Genomic DNA, 20,411 nt, shown 5'->3' on the forward strand with positions numbered 1-20,411 from the left:
AGTTAGAGCTTTCAGCATTGTATTAGTACACAATCAGGTTCCATAAAATTAACATTCCCCCTTCATGTATCTTGAGCAGTCAGCAAGGCCCAGATCTACTCCTCACAGCGATGTCATCAGACCTTCTCCAGACTTATGCAACTACACAAGGGAAACAGAAACTACTAATTTCCGCATTAATTAGGTGGCCTTTGGATCGAAATTCACGTGTTGGATGAGCAGAGATTCTGTACTACTACCCTCATTTTATGTTTCGATATTTTTGTCAGTGAGCAAACCATTATTAAAAAAAGGACACTGACCCAGTTATCATCTATATTATGAATTACCATTCCGAGTTCATTATCAGTAGTTTATCTGGTTAAATATGTAACTTAATGCATATGAAAAACACACCAGTAAGATGGTTAAATATTCTATTATTTAGTTACAATTTCACCTTGGTTATTTTGAGGGTACGTGGATGGTGAGAGTCTGCTTCATTAAGGTTATCCAGTCAAGGACTTTTCCAATGCAAAATTGATAATAAGGGGGCAGCAACAAACAAAACCAGAGACACAAGTATGACAGACAGAGCACCATGACAAAGACCATCAGTCTCCAATTAAACTGATGGGCCTATGGTGCCAGCGAGTGCAGTCTCTGTGTCAGCAGTAGGAAAACCACAGATCTCAGCAGTGTGTGTTGGTGAGTCCTGAAGCACGTGTACCTGGAGTGCCAGGCTGGAAGGGATGGAGGGGAGGGGACTGATATAACTTGGGGCCAGCAACTGGGGTCACACTGGGGGTGTAGGCACCCCTGAGCCTATGGCACTGGCTGCTGGAAGTGGAGGTGTGTGGTGTATGTGCCGTGTTTGCATCTTGCCCCAAACCTGGTGTGCCTCATAACTCACTAGCAAACCTCAGGCTGGGTGAACTGGCAAGTAGGAAGCCCATGGTCCAGGCAGGGGTAGCAGGGCTATCCATGCCAGGACTCAGGGGATCCAAGAACATGCACGTGCTTCTGCACCCTGAGAGTGTTTGTTGTATGAGCACTCCCACCAATGAAGTCCAAACTCCAAAGTGGAGGAACGATGCTTGGTCTTCTACATTTAATATTTTACATGAGCCCAGGTAGTGTGCCATGTGGGTGCTGCCGAAAGCAGCACTTTGTATGTGGCAGTCTGCACATCCATCTCTGGTATACACACTGAGCCTTGCTGCTGACTGAACCTGCAGAAGGAAATGCAGCAAATGCGTCTGTTAGTTTGGGACAAAGACGCCCAGGACTCCAGGCACGCTGGACTGGGCTCCAGCAGCCAGGCAGTAAGACACCATTGTACACAGAGGCTGAGATTTCAAGAGTTGCTGATTTTTACTATGGTTGCCATAGCTGGGTAGAAACCAGACCAAACAGGTTAATTGTTCTTTCTCCCTCACAGCAGGGCATAAGCACATGCCATCTCTAACATGGAGTTTGCATCATAGTAACTGTGGCCTATGATCAGTGCTAGAGTTATGGGGGAACTGAAGAGGGAGAGAAGACGTGAGCTGTATGGGCGAATTATCAGGAAAAGCCCAGCATTTCAGTAGTTCCACTGTCAGTGGAACAGCATGCTGGAAAATATATTTTCTTTCCTCCAGCAAATACCTTAAGTCAAAGTATTATTAAGAATTGTCTGGATTCTTTCCTCTGATACTGTTTCCAGCCACACATCTGAATGGCTCTGAATCTATTAATAAAGTGAAATTTAGCATCTCCCAGGAGTTTTTGCAAAAGAAACAAATACAGCATTGATCTCAACTGTTCATCGTCCAATATAGGGCAGAGCATCATGGATCAAAGGCCTTCAAAGTTTTGGCAGTGCCTCTCTAGTTTTCAGGAAGCAAACATCCACTGATCAAACACACAGTCTGTCGGCATTAACTGTCACTCTCCTTTCCAACCTCAGCAAAAAGGGCTGCAGTGCGATTAAGAGGTACCAGCAGATCTACCCCTTCACCCTTTTGTCTCATTTCCCAGGTCTGTTCTGTGGAGAAACAAAATGTTTCAAAGGGGCCGGGCTGGTAGCCTTGAGAATCCCTCATGGGGAAAAACTGTCCAGACTTGAAAGAAGAATTGGGGCAGGAGTGCATTCTTTGCCAGAAACATGTTACACATGCACTGGCTGCTACGAAAAACATGCTGTGCACTCAGGAAGCCTGAGGTTCCTGACTTCAGGTTGCGTGGATGGGTGGAGGCTTCCTGAATCTTAAGATTTGCTAAAGTTTCCTTTCCATTTTGTTTTTGTATCCTTCTAACAAAGAAAAGCCATCATTCAAGCTCAGCTTGCTTTTGCTACTGACCTTGTGACAGCTGGCAGGGCCCATGAGCAAGTCTGTGTTAGCTGACACAGAGACAACTCAGCTGAAGTGTTCTCAGCTTAACAAGTCACCTCTGTCCTGAAGGAGCTGAGCTGCTCCTGCCTTGCATGCCACATTATCTTCCTTTCAGAAAATGCTAGTATCAATGCCCTTCCACTGATCTTATCCACACAAAAGGTATAGAAAGAAAGATGAGGAATAAACACGGAACGGAGACATCATAATAAAATCCCCCTTTAGTTATAGCTCCCTTCTTCTGCCTTTTTTTTATTATTATTTTTTTCCTTCATACTAATGGTATCAGTGAGAAGTATTTTCCAGAACAGGTCTACTTGATTTTCATTATGGTGGACCCACAGGAAGTTGTGCATCAGCACACGGTCTACCAGTCTGGGAAGAACCATCTTGGATCTTGGAGAGGTCTGGACAATGTTTACTTTTGGATGTATGTCTGGTCCAGGGCGATCATTTGATTAGCCCTCCTCAACTGTACCAAGAGTTGGAAGAAAAAAGAAAAACGCATTTCAAATCAGCTGCATTTAGATGAATAGCTAAGTCTATCAGCTGCTACTGTTCCCTTGCTGCTGCTACACATAAAGAAAAGAGCATAGCTTTTAGTTATGTTAAATTGATCTCACTCTGTTATAGAAATAAGAACAAAGTACAAGCCACACATTTTTTAAAAAAAAGAGAAGACGAAGAGAGCATGAAGCCCATCAAGCTTTAACATTACCTCAAGAGCTCCTCTCTCCTCTGTCCTGTACTGAGCTCTAAATTTTTCTTCCTCAAAGGTGACAAAAATACTTAACACAGCTGACAGTTTCAGAGATCACTATTTCATTATTATCTCAGACAGATGAATAAAGCCTAAACCTCAGCAAACAGTTCTTTTAATTCCCAAATTCCCTTCTCTCTGCATTCTAAACAAATGCAATAAAAACAAAGAAACCCATAGCCTACAAACCTCATATACCTACACACTACTAGCATCTCTTTCTCACCTATCCAAACATCAGGTTTTCTTCCTTGCCTCCTTAACTTCTGTATGTGATTATTTAAAGTGATTGCGTTTACAGATAATAAGTTATATACATATATTTTAAAACAGAGATTATAGTCATTGGCAATTAAAAATAGTCATTAAATTACAGATACCAAGAATAGCTGATTTACAGTTGTTCTCCCTCTATCTCCTCACGCCTCTCTTTTCTATCATTTCTCAGCACTTTACATGGAAGGAAACCAGACAGATGTTACAGAGTGGGATATCAGGACTGAGAAACAAGTCACAGAATAGGTGGAGAAGGACCTCTGGAGAGCATCTAGTCCACAAGTAACCTAAAATGGGGCAAAACTAATGTTACAATAAGAGTCAACATAGAGAGTAGGAGCAATACCCCACAGGTAAAAGGAACACAATCTTAACTGCCCAGCTGTCTACATAGTTTGCATGTATTTATCCCATATATTTTTAATCAGAGCAATGTGCATACTGTACCTTTAAATTCCTCTGCTTTTACATTTTTGTTATCCGTTTCAATAGAAATTCCAGTCGCCTTACGACCTGCAAGGGGACAGAAAAAAAAAAGAAGACAATTCAGCAATAAACTTGTACTTGCATAGGTGCTTCAGTAGTTACAATCAATGTGTTTGAGATTTCCTTACACAGAACAGATTAGATATTCTCTGGTAGAGGGCATGGGGACTAAGAGTTAGAACAGGGCTGGCCACGTGGGTGGCCTTAACAATTCATATCTTTCTCTCTATGTCCTGGCACCTGTAAAAGAAAATAGTAATATTTCTCTTTTACAATGGCATGATAATATTTACATGTGAGAAATACTACATAAACAATAGGTGTTGTTTTATACTGTGGCAACATCTCAGTCTGTTTTTAATTCTGGAGACTTTATTAATCTGTGAGTGTATTTTCCATGGTATTTCTATTACAAGGCAGACTTGTTTAAAAAAGAATACCACACACTACTTCTCCAGGATAACAAATGCAAGCAGTAACTAGCAGTTACCTCAAACTCTTGTTGAACTGAGAAGAAAATATGAGTCAACATTTCTATAGTTTTATATGAAACAGATTAAAAAAAATAATAATAAAAAAATAAACAAACAAAAACAAAAGCATACATTCTTGGAATTTCAGTATACTCAATACAAGAGAGACCCAGACAAAATGCATGAAATCACCATTAGCCCCGCATTGATCCCCACCAAGCTACCCTCTCCCTCACTGCATCTCATTATACATCTTCTCTTGAGAGCTGCTCTCCTCAAGAAAGAACACCAGTGTGCATTCCCTCATGATTCAAAAGTGTTCCTACAGGGCAGAACAGTCCATCATTTTTTCTGGTTAGCAGCCAACAAGCCTACCAAGCGGTTAAAACTGCTTATTAATAGATAAATACAGTTCCTTACACAAGTTTACATTATTTTCAAAAGCATCTCAAATTCCAGTGGTTTAGACTAGTTTTGAAGACAGTATGAACACTCATCTTACATCCCATTTCCTATGTCTGCATCAGCCAACCGAACAATTGCTACAGAAGGTATGAACAACTGAGCCCCTTTTGACATCAACATTTAGAAATATGGCTTGTTCAAAATAAGAGTGTAATGTGCTCTGACTGACAGAAACTAGTTTAGCCTTACTCCGTTTAATCTAATCCCACCTCACTAATCTAATCCAATCCCTTCATTACTTCTGTTAAAGTATGTTCCTCATTTCTCACTTGTGTGAGTCCATTTGGCTTTCAGCTAGGGGTTCTCAAACCTCTGAGTATGCAATTTTCTCTACACACAAACATACAGTCAACGAGTTATCTCATGGTTTTCTTCTCAATTAGAGATCATCCCCCATTGTTCAAGTGTGGCACTGCAGATGGAATTCTCCATCTAAACTGTTCCTGTGGCCCCTTTCTCCATAATTCTACATTTTGCCCCCTCCCCCTCCATATATTTAAAAAGTACTGATTGCAGCCTATCAGTATCTTCAATGATTGTGTCTGAGTCATGGAGCAGTGATTAGAATAGCTATTTGAGTCCCCACTACTACAGCAGTTGCTCATTCATGGCATCCTGTAGTGGTGGGTTGACCTTAGCTTGCTGCTGGACACCCACCCATCCACTCTCACTCCACCTTCTTAACTGGACAGAGGGATGAAAAAAATATGAAAAAGTTCATGGGTTGAGACAAAGACAGACATCACTTGCCAATTACACCACTCCCCTCACCGCCCCCTGCCCTGCGGTGTTTGCCCTCCCTTCCCCAGGCTGCCCCTGAGGCGAGGCGCCGCCATCTTGGTGCCCTGTGGTGGGGCCGTTGGGGCCAGCTGGGGCAGCCCTGGCGTCACCTCACACAGCAGCCCCACAGCACCCCACTGCCAGCACCTCAGCACCCATACCCAGTACACCTGTACTTCTACTCAGAGATGCTGCTTCCTACACATCTCACCACCTCCCTCCAAATGAAACCCCAACATTTCTCGTTTCTACAAGAATATAGCTTCATACTTGGCAACAAAAAGTGAATTTTCACATGTGCAGATTACCAAAGGATCCAAATTTATGTGTTAACTGTGCTGTCCTCAATACTCTTTAATTGTATTGTCATCTTTGTGTCACCCCAAAATAGTTACGGCAGAAGTCTGTAATATGAAAGTATAACATGAAGGTAAATATAAAGTGAAGATGACAGTTCAAGCAATGCCATTTATGTTCCCTTATAATACTGAAATAGCAAAAAATATTTCCATTACAAATAGTGCGTGCAAATTCTTTCCACTCGATCCAGAAAGGAAACTTTCTTGTTGGACTTCTAAAAAAAAGAACACAAACCACAGAGGGAACCCCGCTGACACCAGAGGAGGGAAGCCCTCCTCTCCTCCAGCACCTCCCAGAGTAACAGCTGCTCCTGCACATACGCACAGAGCACATCTCTGATTTTGTGCAAGCTTGGTCTACAATAAGGGCTGAAATAATTTTCCTTTATGTTTGTTAAGCCTTATTTAGGTTTATGGGAAGAAAATAATCTTTTTATTTTTACCCAAACTATACTGTTTCTAGAACAATTAAAAAAAAAACGTCCTATACACCAATAGATAACAGATCACATTATCTACTGACACATCTTCCTTCATGTTCTCGTGATGGGGGGGACAATTTTGTTCTGAGGCCCTGATAACAGATTAACACTTAGGATGTCTAGGACATGTTGGGGGAAGAATTAAAGCCATTTATAAATTACTGGCACATCAGCCATCTCTTTCTGGACACAAAACAGCTTGAACACATGCAGTTCAACACTTTATTGCATCCACTGTTCCATAAACCTGAAAATTCTCTCTCTTCCTCCGTAATATGGAGGTCATGAAGCTCACCAATGTTCTTTAAGTATTCACGAGTTAGAATGCACAATAAGAAATAATATTTTATAACTTCTGGGGCAGGATCATGGCACTTATTTGCATGGAAATTATTAAATTACTTTGCGCAGTTTGTATCGTGAGCTTGCAGTTGCATCAAGTCTGTATAATTCCTCTTGCATCAAGGGAATTATGAATGTACAGGGACCCTAGTATGCAATGCAGTATGTACAAAATATGCCAGAAAAAAATTAAAATCATACTCAGTATGCACACAGCCCTACTCATCACACACAAACCACACATAAACATGCTCCTCTTCAAGCAGTGCTAGAGTCTGAACTGTAAATTAAGCTGGTGCAGAGAGAGGTGACAATTAAAGCTCAATCAAGCAGAAAAACAGAAGAGGTCTTCAAAGCTAGAGTACCTCTTCCTTAAAATGCCCTTTCAGAAGTGTCTGCCAATTATTCAGAATCCAAGACTTAAGCATTGCATTTTAATTCACGATATAAAGAGCAACAGAGAAAAGATGACAGATTACTGTACCACCGAACTTTTTGTTCATCAAATGCTTTTATACACAGACTTATCCCCCCCCCCCCCCTTACATGGGAGCAGCTTCATTTGTTTAGAAGTAGGCCCACAAAGCGCACGCTTTCCATTTGATAATCCCTCACACAGCCGTAAACTGACGCTGGAGGAATCAAAGAAAAGCACATTAGTCAAACCAAATCAAAGGAAACAGTGGTGCCTGGAGGAAATTACATGAGAACAGAATCAAAACACAGTTATAAGTACAAGAGAAAACGCAGTCTCTCGGTGTTTGTTTTGCCAAGTTCTAAGTAGCAGGTGGCCGAGGGCAAAGCTGAACAAAGGATTTCAGAGGATACTGCAAGTATAGGAAGTCCGATGTCCCAAGAATAAAGCGATAATGCAGACAGCTCTCTTACCGTACTCCCCACCAGAGAACAGGAAGCTGACCATTACATAATCAAACGATACCTTGAGTCTTGCCATGATCTTGTCATTTAAACACCCCCAAGGGGCTTGGCTCTTCTGTTGCCGAATTTTTCCCTATGAGAAGTACCCATAGATGGCATAGTCCATAAATGAGGAACAGGAGAGGAGAAACTACCTAACTTTGGACAGAATTTGTGTATCACCTCAGAAGAGATTAACTCCCATTCTTCTTAGGAGTCCAAAATATGGTCACCACAACCAAAAGGCTGCCACCCAGCTCAGGGTAGCACTGGCAGGTTAGAACAGTGTTACCTGGAGGTGGGTGGAAAACAGGCATTCAGGGCTCACACCACAGGTCTGACCCAGCCATGTTGCTGTTGCCGGTTGAGTGTTTAAGCTGCTTTTGTCTTCCATCCATTCTTCTTGGTGAATGCTAGCCTCCAGCAATCATGCTGGAGGGAGCTCTGGAGTATTAACAGCCTTCATGACTGCAAGAGTCTCCGGAGTGTGCACCAGAGTCCTTAACTAATCTCTGAAATCAGTGATTTATGCACCAAAATGTAGCCTGAACTGAGTGACGTAGCCTCATTAGGAAATATAAATACGGCAAACTTCAAATATAAATAGGTTCAAACTTCAGACGAGGGCTAGAAGAAATTACCAAACATGATGGGAAAAAAGGGAAAAAAGCTCCACCTCCATTCTTTATTTATCCTGAGTTACAAATATTCTCGAATCTTAATAACGATAGAACAGGATTTACTTTGGGCAGAGTTTATGTTTCACAAAAAAAAACAACACCCTGCACACCTTTAGCCACAGAAAACAAATAAGGTATTAGTCTCAATTTACGCAGAGGCTGTAGAGTGGTAAGAAAGAGTCCACTAAAATGCAGATGTGGATTGCAAGTTTATCTTTTACTAGGTGTGTTTTGAGTGGGTAAAGCATAGTAATCCAGGGAAGAAGGCACATTTTTGGGTTGACAAACTGAGTCTAAAACATAAAAAGAACTTAAGGGGTTTCTCAGCCACCCCTGTGCTTGTGTCGTAGCTGTCAGCAGCACTATTGTAGTGTTTTAGAAACTGCTGGACTTAACCAGGGCAAGTTTTAGTCATTCAGACACTGGAGCTGGTGGTAATACATACAGCTCCTGAGAGCATCTAACACATTATGAAATATGTGGCATGATTTTAAACACTCTTATTGGCTGATTAGGACATAGCCCTTGTTGATGTTTTTAACCACAAAAAAATACATACTAGAGATCCTACTTCATGTACATGTGTTATCCACACATCAGTGACAAATGAGAAGTTTTTCTACTAGCTTGAAGAAACTGCTTTTAATTTAGTTAAGTTTCTAAGACCTTACAGTTATAAGGAAAACTGCTCCTCAATATGATGCAGTGCTGGTTTCCTGGCACTACAAAGAAGTTGTTCTAGTTGCATCTGTGCTCTGCTAGTGTTTCAAGATGAAGGAAAAACATATGACTAGTTATTTTCACTCCTTAAACAGTACTAGAAATGCCGTATGTTGGCCTTTACTCTTGGGATGACAGAGGTACAGAGGCAGTAAGCTTTTAGATATTCGGAAGGGACAGAGAATAAGGGGATAGGGAAAGAAATTTATAGGCAGAGTAACAGCCTAACTTTTATGCCACAGGAAGTGGCTTTTCTATAACTAGATCAATAATCTTATGAAAAGCCTTGTAAGGTACTTTGATTTGTGCACATAAATACCTGATAGCCTTTCCTCCTTCCCACACCTCCCCCTTTTCTGCAAGCCCTCTTCTAATTCCTGATGAATTTCTTCTTCATGGAAAAATGGACTAGTTTTTCAGAGCATGGGAAGAGAGTTTGGAACTAAAACCAAAAAAACTGCTAAATCCAGTTATTTGGTTTGGCTTCTCTTCTGGAAGAGCAGCTATTAGAAAATTAAAATTCCAACTCTATAGCTGAGTAGTATATGACACACAAAAATTGACCTTTCCCCCAATCCCTCCAAAACAACAACAAAAAATTTCCCCAAACCCTGTGACAATTTTCCCCCTTCCAGCCCAGGCTCAGAGCCATGCACTGAGTAATGGAGTAACTCTCCCCTCTGTCTGCTCCCATGAGCAAAGCCATACATTCAAAGCTGATAACAAGGCCAGCATCCAGATGGTAGGGTAGTTAGCAATCTAACACACAGACACATTACGTGTCTTGCTGGGTAAGTCATCAGACACTCTTTACACTCTTTTTCATTAAAAGCTCTCAAATTAACAGCAAAGGCAGTCAGATTCAGAAGAAAAAATTGTCTACAGATACCCGAGACAAAGCAGTCAAGTTTTAAGGTACCTTGCCTGCAAAACCTATATCATAACAAAGCAAAGTGTACTTTAGGCTGGTTTCTCAAAACATTTCAGAATATTAGGTTATTTCAGAAGAAAACTTAGGTTAAAGTGACAAAGAGTTTAAATGGCCAAGCTGATCAACTTCAAGTAGTTTTTCTTTACTTATTGTACATCCAGAGGTCTAGAACTTAATACAGAAATTGGCTGTTTTATTTAATATAGCATAAAAATAAAAATGAAAACAATTCTTCACACTCATCTGTTAGAGAAAGTATTTTTTAATATCAGTGTCAGTGAAACTCTGCCTTTGTGATGGAAATAACAAGAGAAACAGAACAGAAAACCTCGGGTTCATCCAGCTGTGAGTTACACAGGGCAGTAACAGCGTTGTCAGAAAGTACATCGGAGTGGGATTTCTACCTGTATTGAAAGCTGGTATTGGATGATCTGAGGAGCTCTCAGTCCCACAGGAGGGGGAAGAGCTCTTTTGTTGTAATGCCTCAATTATGGAGCAGACTATCAAAGAAGTTTTCATTCACGATGTCAGCCTAGGGATGATTTAATGCTCAGCTTCATGTGAACTGCTCGGTACAATATGAAATTGGCACACCAGCCGATGATGCCTTTTCTTTCAAGATATTTTTACTTAACTAGAAGGTCGAGAATAAAGAGAAACTGTGATTTTCGGAATGAATTATCTGAATTTACCAGCAGTGGTCCCGAGATTTAAGATCATGTTAGTGATCGTTTCTGAGCACAGCCCCAAGGACGGTCAGGCCTGGCAAGACTGAACTGGAAGTGCTTGTAGAGGAAAAAGCAGGGAATAACAAACAAGCGGCATGGGACAAAAAAGGGGGAGATTATTTAGGTCAGCCTTTCCAAGGAAACTGAACACCGAAGTAAATGAATTCCAGAGAAACTAAACAGCCTCCTAAGTGCTTTCAGCAGACCCAACACAAATTACTGTGTGACATGGTGTAGGAATTTAAAAAAAATAAATAAATATTTATAATCAACATGTAAAATTCCATTCCCTTCAAAGTTTTTTTGTTTTGGTTTGGTTTGTTTTTTTGCCTCCTTTTCTCCTCCACAGCTTGCACAGGTTCAATGCAGTGCAGACTGCATCCCAGCAGACAGACAATCCAGAAAGCTTATGTTATTAACTGAGCATTCATAGCTCTGACTTTCACAAGACTCAAACCCACTTCTCCCCGTCTCCATGGAGCCTGTGACACCAGGGTATGGGGTTTTGTCCAGGCCAGGCCCCATAACAGGGCCGCCTTCCCGCTCACTGGTGCTGCTCCACAGCGGTTTCCACAGCAACCGGGCAGGGCGCACAGGCAGGCCGCAGGCAGGGCCCCAATGCTTGCTTTGAGGTGGATCCGGATGCTCAAAACTTGTGTTTGGTGCCATTGGGTTAAAAAAGACCATTAGAAGGGGCTACGCAAGGAGATGTCTCTTTGCCACTGCTGTCGCACACGCCTCATGTAACATGCAGCAGTGGAGTTGAAGAAACGCTTCAGCCAAACACTGGCCTGTGCAAATACCTCAAGAAATAGTCATAGCACAATGACCGAGTTTACAAAACAAGGCTGGGTCCCTGGTGCAAACTGGCATGGTCCTCTGAAGTCAATAGTAGCAGACTGATTTACATCTACCGTAAAATCAGCCCTGAAATACAGAAGAGCTGGAGAAGTGGAAAAAACAAACAATCCCCTCCAAAAAAAAAACCACCACACAACAATTAAAAACAAACAAACAAACAAATAAACAGAAAACCAACACAAATAACCCACAACCATTCAGGTCACATTTCGCGACAAGTTTCATAAGTTTCATGCTAGATTTCAGAGGTCTGCACCAGGCTCAAGTGACTTTTGCTGGAACTGCTGGGCAATTTCAAAAGGATAAACACTTTCAAGTTGGGCATTTATATACCTGCAAATACACACAAACCTAAAAGAGCCTGAAAACAAATTTAATTTGCTTTCCAACTGTGACAGCCAGCGTTAGTTATGATTCCGGTATACACCACGTAAAACTGGAGTTCCTGCTTGCTCAGAGCCAGAGGAGTCATCTAACTCCCTGAAGGTAAGATCCTGTTTCCAGATTCAAGGAAAGCCATCAGGCCTCTGGGATTTCCACGCATGGAAGTAGACTCCACATTGTTTCAGTGAGGGAATGTCTCTTTGTGTACATAGTCTCATCCATATACGCTGGAACCAAATTTCCTGTGCAACCTCAGTCTCTTCTCAAGTTTATAACAGTTTTTTTCCCAGTAGGTCTTCTCAACCCCTTTTGTGATTAACCTAAGCATTTCTACAAACTGCACTGCAGAGGATGTGTACAGATTAAATTCTGGCTTTTAACGCTAAAGGAACACATAATGAGCCAGAACTGCACACTGCAGAGATCCCAAGTAGCAGGTGGGATAGCTCATTAGACCAACTACACCCAAACGTCTCATTTTCAGGAAAGTAATAATCAAAACCAAGTCAGCATTGTTACATGTCCCCCACTGAAAGAGATGATCCATCTGAAATCTGGGGGCTTAAAAAAGTTTGTCTCTGAAGCAAGCATTCACCCAGAATATACTTCTACGCTAATAGGGAATGGATGCAAGAACAGCTCATTGGGGTGAGTTTTTAAAGAGGGCTTTGCACAGGCTTCCTTCCATTCAATTTTTGCTGACTGGGATGACTTCATTCTAGCTAGTGTGCCCATTAAAAATAAATAAATAAATAAATAAAATAGAAAAAACGGTCTCACCAAAAACAGTAGAATACTCTTTAAATGGAAAAATGGAAATACTCCGTGAGAAGCTGTGTAATGCTTTGTGAATTTGGGATTGAGACATTTCCAGTAGGTGGGGGTGGGGTGCCACTTGACTGAATTTCATTTGAACCATGAGTATTAGGACTGCATCTTGCCTTGATCAGCAGCAGTGAGCTATGTATTCTTTTTTCTTTTTTTTTTCTTCTTTTTTCCCCTTCAGACTACAAACCAGACTCTGCTAATATGAGCTGCAAGCACAACGACCTCTTCTCTCTTGGCCAAAAGAATCTGGTGAACCTTTCCTAATTATCTGCATACAGTTTGCCAAATTAGCTCATCCCGTTTTCATTCACACATGATCCCTTACGCTGCCAAGTTCGCTCAATTGTCTCTTCCTGCCAGAAGCAGCTAACAGTCATGTTTGATGGCTATTACTTTCAACCAACATTGTGGTTTACAGTACAAATACACATCTTTAGCCTTAATTCTGCAGGCCTTTAATAGGCAGATTAGTTCTTCAATATCTGATTTTACAGGAGCACCTTCTGGCATATTTATTTGAACAGGACTGAAGCCACTCTTTTGACTCAATTAAGGCTGTTACGTATCAAGAGGAGCTAGAACAAACAGAAGATGTTTTGCACTCTGAAAGGAGAAGGGTGATTAGAAGAAATCCTCCGGAAGCCAGAGCTAGGAACAATAGGTCACAGTATAATAGGTGCCAAATTTTCCTTAAAGGGGATGAAGAGGGTAAAAAACAAACAAACAAAAAAACACCTTAAAGTCTTCATCACATTAAAAGCTATTCAAGCAAAACAACACATGGATATTCAGATTAGAAAACACTAGAAGAACACTGGAAAGTTACACAGGAAACAGGAATAAACACAGTAACTCTGTGCTTTATTTATTTTTAAACCAAGCATAAACGTTAACTCAGTAATCATCCCAGCTTTTCAACAGAAGAGATGTGTCAGGAGGCACATCCTTGAGAGTATTTGGGTAAGGTTAGCTAACAAACAATTCTGTAGCTTTGCGTCAGAAGAAGCACAAGCTTAGGAAGCAAGCTATCGTGCACAATTCACTAGTTTGAAGCTTCACGTAATATGTTTGGATTATCTTGTCAGCCAATACTTAAACTGAGAAAGTACCAGCTCTTTCACTGTCACAGAAGTGAAATGAAAAAAAAGATGTCAGGAATTATGTAATATAAAATAAAAATAAATAAATAAATAATTCCAGGGCACCGAATAATTGTATAGAAGACAAATAATCTTGCCAGAATCAAACAGACAATCTTGTCATAATTCAAAGACAAAGATAATACCAGGAACACATAGAGATAGGAATTCTGTATTATTTATGCCATTAGATATTTTTAAAATAAAAAATACCTGATTAATGATTCGGACCCCTGGCCCATCTTCTCAAGTGCAACAAGTGCTTAAAAATCTGATGGTTACAACAGCTGTATCTGGAATGCTCTATAGTTCACTTAACGTATATACTATCAAAACCCCATATTACATTTCTAAAATGCCTGCTAGAGGCAATAGATCAACACGTTTCATGAAATCATGACTTCTAGATAGGCACATAAGCCACTCTAAATTGTTTTGCCATTTGCTTTGCCTACTTCTGCCCTGTATTATCTTTATAACCAACTCCTCCTGAGATATTGATACTTTATAAACTCATGTGACACTATTTTTCCTAAACTTAACTTTCCAGTAGAAATAAGACTAAATATAGACTAAAATATAAAACTAAATAAAGACTCTGGAGTACTCAACTCCAGTTAACTGATTTCAGTTCAAGGACCTCTCTTTTTGAGAAAGGTATCTGAGGAACAGACCAAGGACTATGCTGGCATAAAGATATATGCTGGCATTATACAGGCAGGCACATAATGCGCAGGCACATGAGCACTGCAATCACATTGAATCCAAACACATGAGCACTGCAATCACATTGAATCCAAACACAAAATGAGGTCTTCAGATTTCAGGTCTAAAGTCACAGAACAATATTTTAGTAAGATGAGGATCTGTCCCTTTTACCTATTTATTTCCAGTGTTGTTGCAAGGCTGCACATCTTGCATCGAGCCCACAAAGTACGGAACTAGCATCAGCAGAGAGAGCTCTGAATGATCAGGAAGCCAAGAAAGGGAACAAGATGGTTTGTTGAATAATAGATAGTTACCTCTATTTCTCTCCTAGAAAGGGAACTCATCACCACCTGCTCACCACCATTTTGCTCAAAGCACCTCTGTTAAAATAAGCCTGTAAGTTTTTATGCTTTGTGTTGCTATGCTGTGAATGCCACATTATGTTTTAAAGCAGCTAAGGACCAGGTTTCTTACAAGACAAAATGAATTATTCTTTCATAGAAAAAAGAGTACCCACTTCAGAGCTTACACCTACGTGAGTCCTTGTAGCCAAGTCTACATATACCTTCCACTTAAACAGTCTGATTACATAGCCAAGCCCCTTGACATATTCAGCTGTATGAGATTTTTGGAAACCCTCTGGCCACCCTGCATGTTTCCCATCCCAAAACAGAGGCAGCTAAAGGTCATGGATTATCTACTTTTCCATCACTGCAATTAGCAATTAAAAATAATCAGATTTCATATTACATTTCTGTTTATAAGTCTTCAGCCATATGGACAGCACTCCGTACATTTATAGGGATTCAAATGCAGCATCTAGCCGCAGGATTGGAACCTTAACAGCAAAATCATGATGTATTTTCTTCTGATTTTCAGATTTTTTACCCCATCCCAAAACTGAAAGGGTTTTAGTTCCTAACCTGTCTATATTTTCAATAGCATGCCTGTAAGCAGGGTTACTAACACTTAGTCAACTTCTGTATGTACATATTGGCCACAAACTACAGTTAGTTCTACTGATATTGTTGATATTATATATTGGTGTTATCTCACTGTCTTTGTATTCCATGAAACATGAAGATAATTCAGCTTCAAAAGAAGGGCAAATTCCTCCCTACCCCCTCCCAGTATTTCCTTAAATGCTTGCAACAACTAATCTCTGCTGGAAACCACAGATACAGCATTGCTTCAGAACCCCTCTCTGCTTCCAAGTTGACCTTTTGCTTTGTGAGCAAAATACAATAAAATAAATCATACATTAACGTAGAATCAATTGTTAAAGGTGCCAATAAGACCCAAATTCAATTTTGCCTGCCCCTCCCCTCCCCCCCCCCCAATAACTAGATGAAATTAAAAACTGTTTTGTTCTGAGTTTGTCAAATACTAGGCTAATCATAAATACTACCTCATTCCCAGTTTTCCAACATAGTGTAAAACAATCTTTTGGTTTTAGTAGATTGTTACATAGCTATTAGATTCAACTGTTTTTCCAGTAAAAAAAAAAAAAAAAAAAGTATCTGCCTTAAATTTTTGTGATATTTTCCTAAGAGAATACAAGCTTTCTGGGATTTTTTTTTGTGGGTCTGAAGACTAGCTTAAAAAGGTTAAAAAAATCCTTCTGCACTGCTTTGTTGTTCCCTAGCAGACATTAAATTTGCTTTAACTCAAAAACATTCTGCACCTGCAAGTCTCTCAGCTGTATATGTAAGAATTGGCCATACCAACTCCTCTTTCTCTATTTACATAGCTTTAAAAACTTTGCACAAACTTTGTTGAAAAGCTTATAAACAGACATCACTTAATTATTCTCTCACAAAAGTCAGTGTGTTCTCCCAGCAGCTATTTATGTTAGAAAACTAATGCATATTGCAAAACCTGGACAAAACCTTTGTAGCAGTGCTTTCTCTTCCCTTCCTCCTCCTCCTCAAAAAAGGAGACTAAAAATCTGAACACAGCTGGAAAGCAAACAGCAACTGTGTGGGCTGATGATAGTAGACGACTTGGCTAGAGATACAACTGGAACACAACTGAAACAAAAAGTATTCAGCAACAAGGGAAATGCAGAGCTGAAAACAATTTTTAGTCCTGTCTCAATATATGCTGCTGATTCCCTGTTGATAATCAGCTTTCCCAGATGCCTCTTACGTCCTGGAACATTATTTACTGAAAGGCTCCAAAGACAAGTGCTATAAGTACATTATCTTCTGGAAGTACCCGTCATTTCAACAACACTTAAACCCAACACAGAGAGAATTACGTTTACTTCTCATACTTGATACAGAAGTCTCCCGAAATGTTTTAATTAGTACTGTTTGAATCAAGGAATCAAGTGATGTCCAGGATGTAGGTCTTATATAGAAAAGGGAAAGAAAAAGAAATCGACTTAAAATGGAATTACGTGAAGGTCTCAGACTGTATTGCAAGAAGCAAAACATTACCTTACACACATTGCTTTGTGATGTCTAAGCACACTTTCGCTATGGTGCACATCTGCATACTGCTCTCTACCTCCTCTCCTGGGCACCAACTTTGGTATTATGAGTAAATCTGGAGTCCCTGAATTTGTATGCTTTACTAGTCACTCCAATGCTACAAAAGCAGTTTCTTAAAAACCTTAAGAGCTCTTACTATTACCTATCTGTCCCAACCTACCCCTCCCTCACCACTTTTACATTTTCAACTGCTGTATTCAATATGGAATTACTGGTTTCCTTCAATACTGATTTCCTTTCAGGACCCTCTTAAATGATTACAACACTCTTGTGCATCAGTAAATCACATTACACCTGGGAGGACCATTATGTTGGTCAGCAGAAGGCAGCAGGGGCATTCACTGCAAGATGCAAAGAAAACTCAAATACTGACTTAAAATAAAACATTTACATTTCATTCATTCACACACAAATATTTAAAGAAAGGCATTTAAATGGAAAGTTATTAAATCTACTCATAGAATGCAGACCTTTTCTGCACAAACTTTTCCGATGTCTAAGCACTGCTATTAATAAACTTTTAATTGGACTTCATGTGGACACTGGGCTTAACCTGGTGAGACCAGCTATCAGGCTTGGCAAAGCCCTGCAGTGCCACGTGCGAGGCCCCGGGCACCCCAGCCGCACACAGGCCTTGGCATGGTGGGGCCTGTGCACCTCACCCCCAGGCACTGAGTGCTCTCAGAAAGGCTCCTCCATTACTACCTGGGCAAGCAGCCTTCCCAAATACAGACATACAGCCCATGGTTATTAAACACGCAGGACAGCCTGCTTGAGTCACATTTTCAGAAGTGTTCACCACCAACAGTTTGAGCAGTACCAAAGTTGTGTCAGTGCCTTGTCACGCTACCCAAAACCCCAGTCAATCTGGAGTAAGGGAATGTGAAACAAGCCACAAACAAGAAGTCATAAATTTAAGCTCTCATCTTTGTGGTTTACCAGCTTCAAGACTGGGAGAAGTGTCAGAAAAATCAGTCTAGATGGCCCAGTACTCAAATGGCAAAACCCAAGTGTTTGCTTCTTTACATCATTTTATAGAAACAGAATGGGTACTTGAGCACAAAAGCTAGCCATAACATGAGTCTGAACACAGCTACACACACTATAGATACCATTGCAGATGATGTGTTTTGGCTTATTTTTGTCACTACATCTACTAGAAAGCTTCAGTTCTGAACCAGTGACAGGTACTGCCCATACACTCAAGTGGTAAGTTGCTGTCTAACTCACGTAGTATTATCCAAGCTCTGGTCTTCTGTGCATCATTTCCTCATATGTTTACAAGTATGCCAAGCACGAACATCTCTCCAACTCCAACCCAACTCCAGTCAGCATACAGTAGCCCTTACCATACTGTCCACAAGAATTTCTCCCAATTCATACTGGGCACTCATGTATGCCTCATATAAACATTTTGGTTTCTGAATTATATATTAATTTGAGCAAGACCCATGTCTCAAGAATGCATGTTCCATCACTACCTCCAGTACTACGTTAGCAGTTTGCAAACAGCAAATGTAGCTGCTGTTGTTAACATTGTCTGGTGCCAAAGCAACCCTATAATCCATCACTTCCCATCCAGACCACGTTTTGTTTTGCCTTGAGCCTCATCCAGTGGTTTGGACTGACTTGAGCGTATGTTAAACCCTTACAAAGTTAATCCTAACAAAAGCTAAGTAAATATCTATCTTTTGAAACTTCATACCTGTAGGAACTGTTCTTTCCAACTCAAGTCTGACCATTTCTTATTTTTTTAAACAGTCAGGATCAAGTTGTTGCTATTACAATGCAAGTTGGAGATTCTTACTGAAAATTGCTGAGTTTAGAACTCGTGGAAAGCAATAATTCAAAAATAGCTTATTACCAGATTTCCCCAGTGTGTTTTCCCCTGTGAATAACCTTTGAGAGAAACTGGATGCCTCCTTAAATTCCTGTTAACCAAGAGGGGGCTACACTCATCAGTAGTTCAACAACTACTGCTGTTGTATTGCTTGCTGTTATTCAGAAGTGGATATTTTTCCTTTCTTGCCTCTCCAAAAGCTCCTTCACCTCCTAGTGTATGTTAGAAAGTGACAAGTGAACGGGACCAGATGTTCAGCTGCCAAGCTTACCTTCTGCCTGTTTTTAAAAAATCATATCTAAGCACTAAAGTGCTCTACTGTATGCTGCTGTGAGCATAAAGGTGACATAAGTCATTTGAGCTTTCCAGAAAAAGTGACTTTGGAAATACAGGTGAGCACAAGTGCTGCCAATCATCCAAATACTGCTCCACTTTCATTTTTGGGATTTCCAAAAGACTACTATTTAGATGAAGGAAACGTATCATTTGTCTTGATTACAAGACACCATAATATTTGCTTTAAGCTTCCTGTGGTAGAATTACAGCACAGTAACGTCCAACGCTTCAAGAAAGATGTGGCGGGCTTTTCTGCTGAAGTGTTTTGTTGAAACGGATAGTTCTTAGAGAAGTAATCAGGATGGAAAAGGACATGCCAGAAAGTAAAACTAAGAAAAACAGTCTTACAAAATCAGTTTTCCTTGAGAGGAAGAGGTGACCTAACAGTAAGAGAGAATTACCAGTAAAACAATTGTCTTTCAGTTTCCACATAATGTTTCCCTCAGTTTCCATTAAAGCATTCACACCATTGGATATTAGCCACCAAATGGGAAAGTAAGAACTTAGCCCATCTATCTTCTCAAATATGCAATGGTGCTTTAATGTTACCATGGTGGAGGAAGAAATCTCAACCAACCAAACAAAAAAAGCAGCAATAATATTGGGTCCCTGTGGATATATGTGATAGACTATCTATTTTAAGCAAGTGTCCTTGTTTTATATTGTTCCATAACTTCAAGGGAACCTTAATTTAGCCATTCCATATGGTCCTCACAAATAGCCTGCAATGACAAATATGAATGTCTACCTCACACTTTAATTGTTCTGATGAATGAAATATTTATACTGCTGTGTGGATACATCTTAATAATCTTCCTTTACCTAAGTTTTCACACTGGACTGACCTCTAGTATTGTTATGAGAAAGTATGACACCACACTTTACTTACTCTGAGAGAAGTAAATGGGATTGCCTCTTGTAAGGACCTGATTACAAATAGACTGTCTTCAGAAAGGCTCTGAGGGAAAGATGACATTTTAGAGTGTTGGTGAAATCTACGTAGATTGTAACATACTTTTAGATCCTGATTCCACAACTAAACTAATAATTGTTTCTGCCCCTC

At 40.3% G+C, this 20,411-nt stretch overlaps 1 protein-coding gene across 1 annotated transcript in view; it reads right to left on the reverse strand.

Annotated features, from left to right (window-relative positions):
* JAM2 (junctional adhesion molecule 2) overlaps positions 1 to 20,411 on the reverse strand; it is a 35,726-nt gene that overhangs the window by 11,246 nt on the left and 4,069 nt on the right. Inside the window, exon 2 of the mRNA XM_032205643.1 lies at positions 3,841 to 3,906. Coding sequence (XP_032061534.1) covers positions 3,841 to 3,906 — 66 coding nt within the window. The remainder of the gene's footprint in view (positions 1 to 3,840; positions 3,907 to 20,411) is intronic.

This window comes from Aythya fuligula, chromosome 1 (assembly GCF_009819795.1).
Source record: "Aythya fuligula isolate bAytFul2 chromosome 1, bAytFul2.pri, whole genome shotgun sequence".
Taxonomy (NCBI): Eukaryota; Metazoa; Chordata; class Aves; order Anseriformes; family Anatidae; genus Aythya; species Aythya fuligula.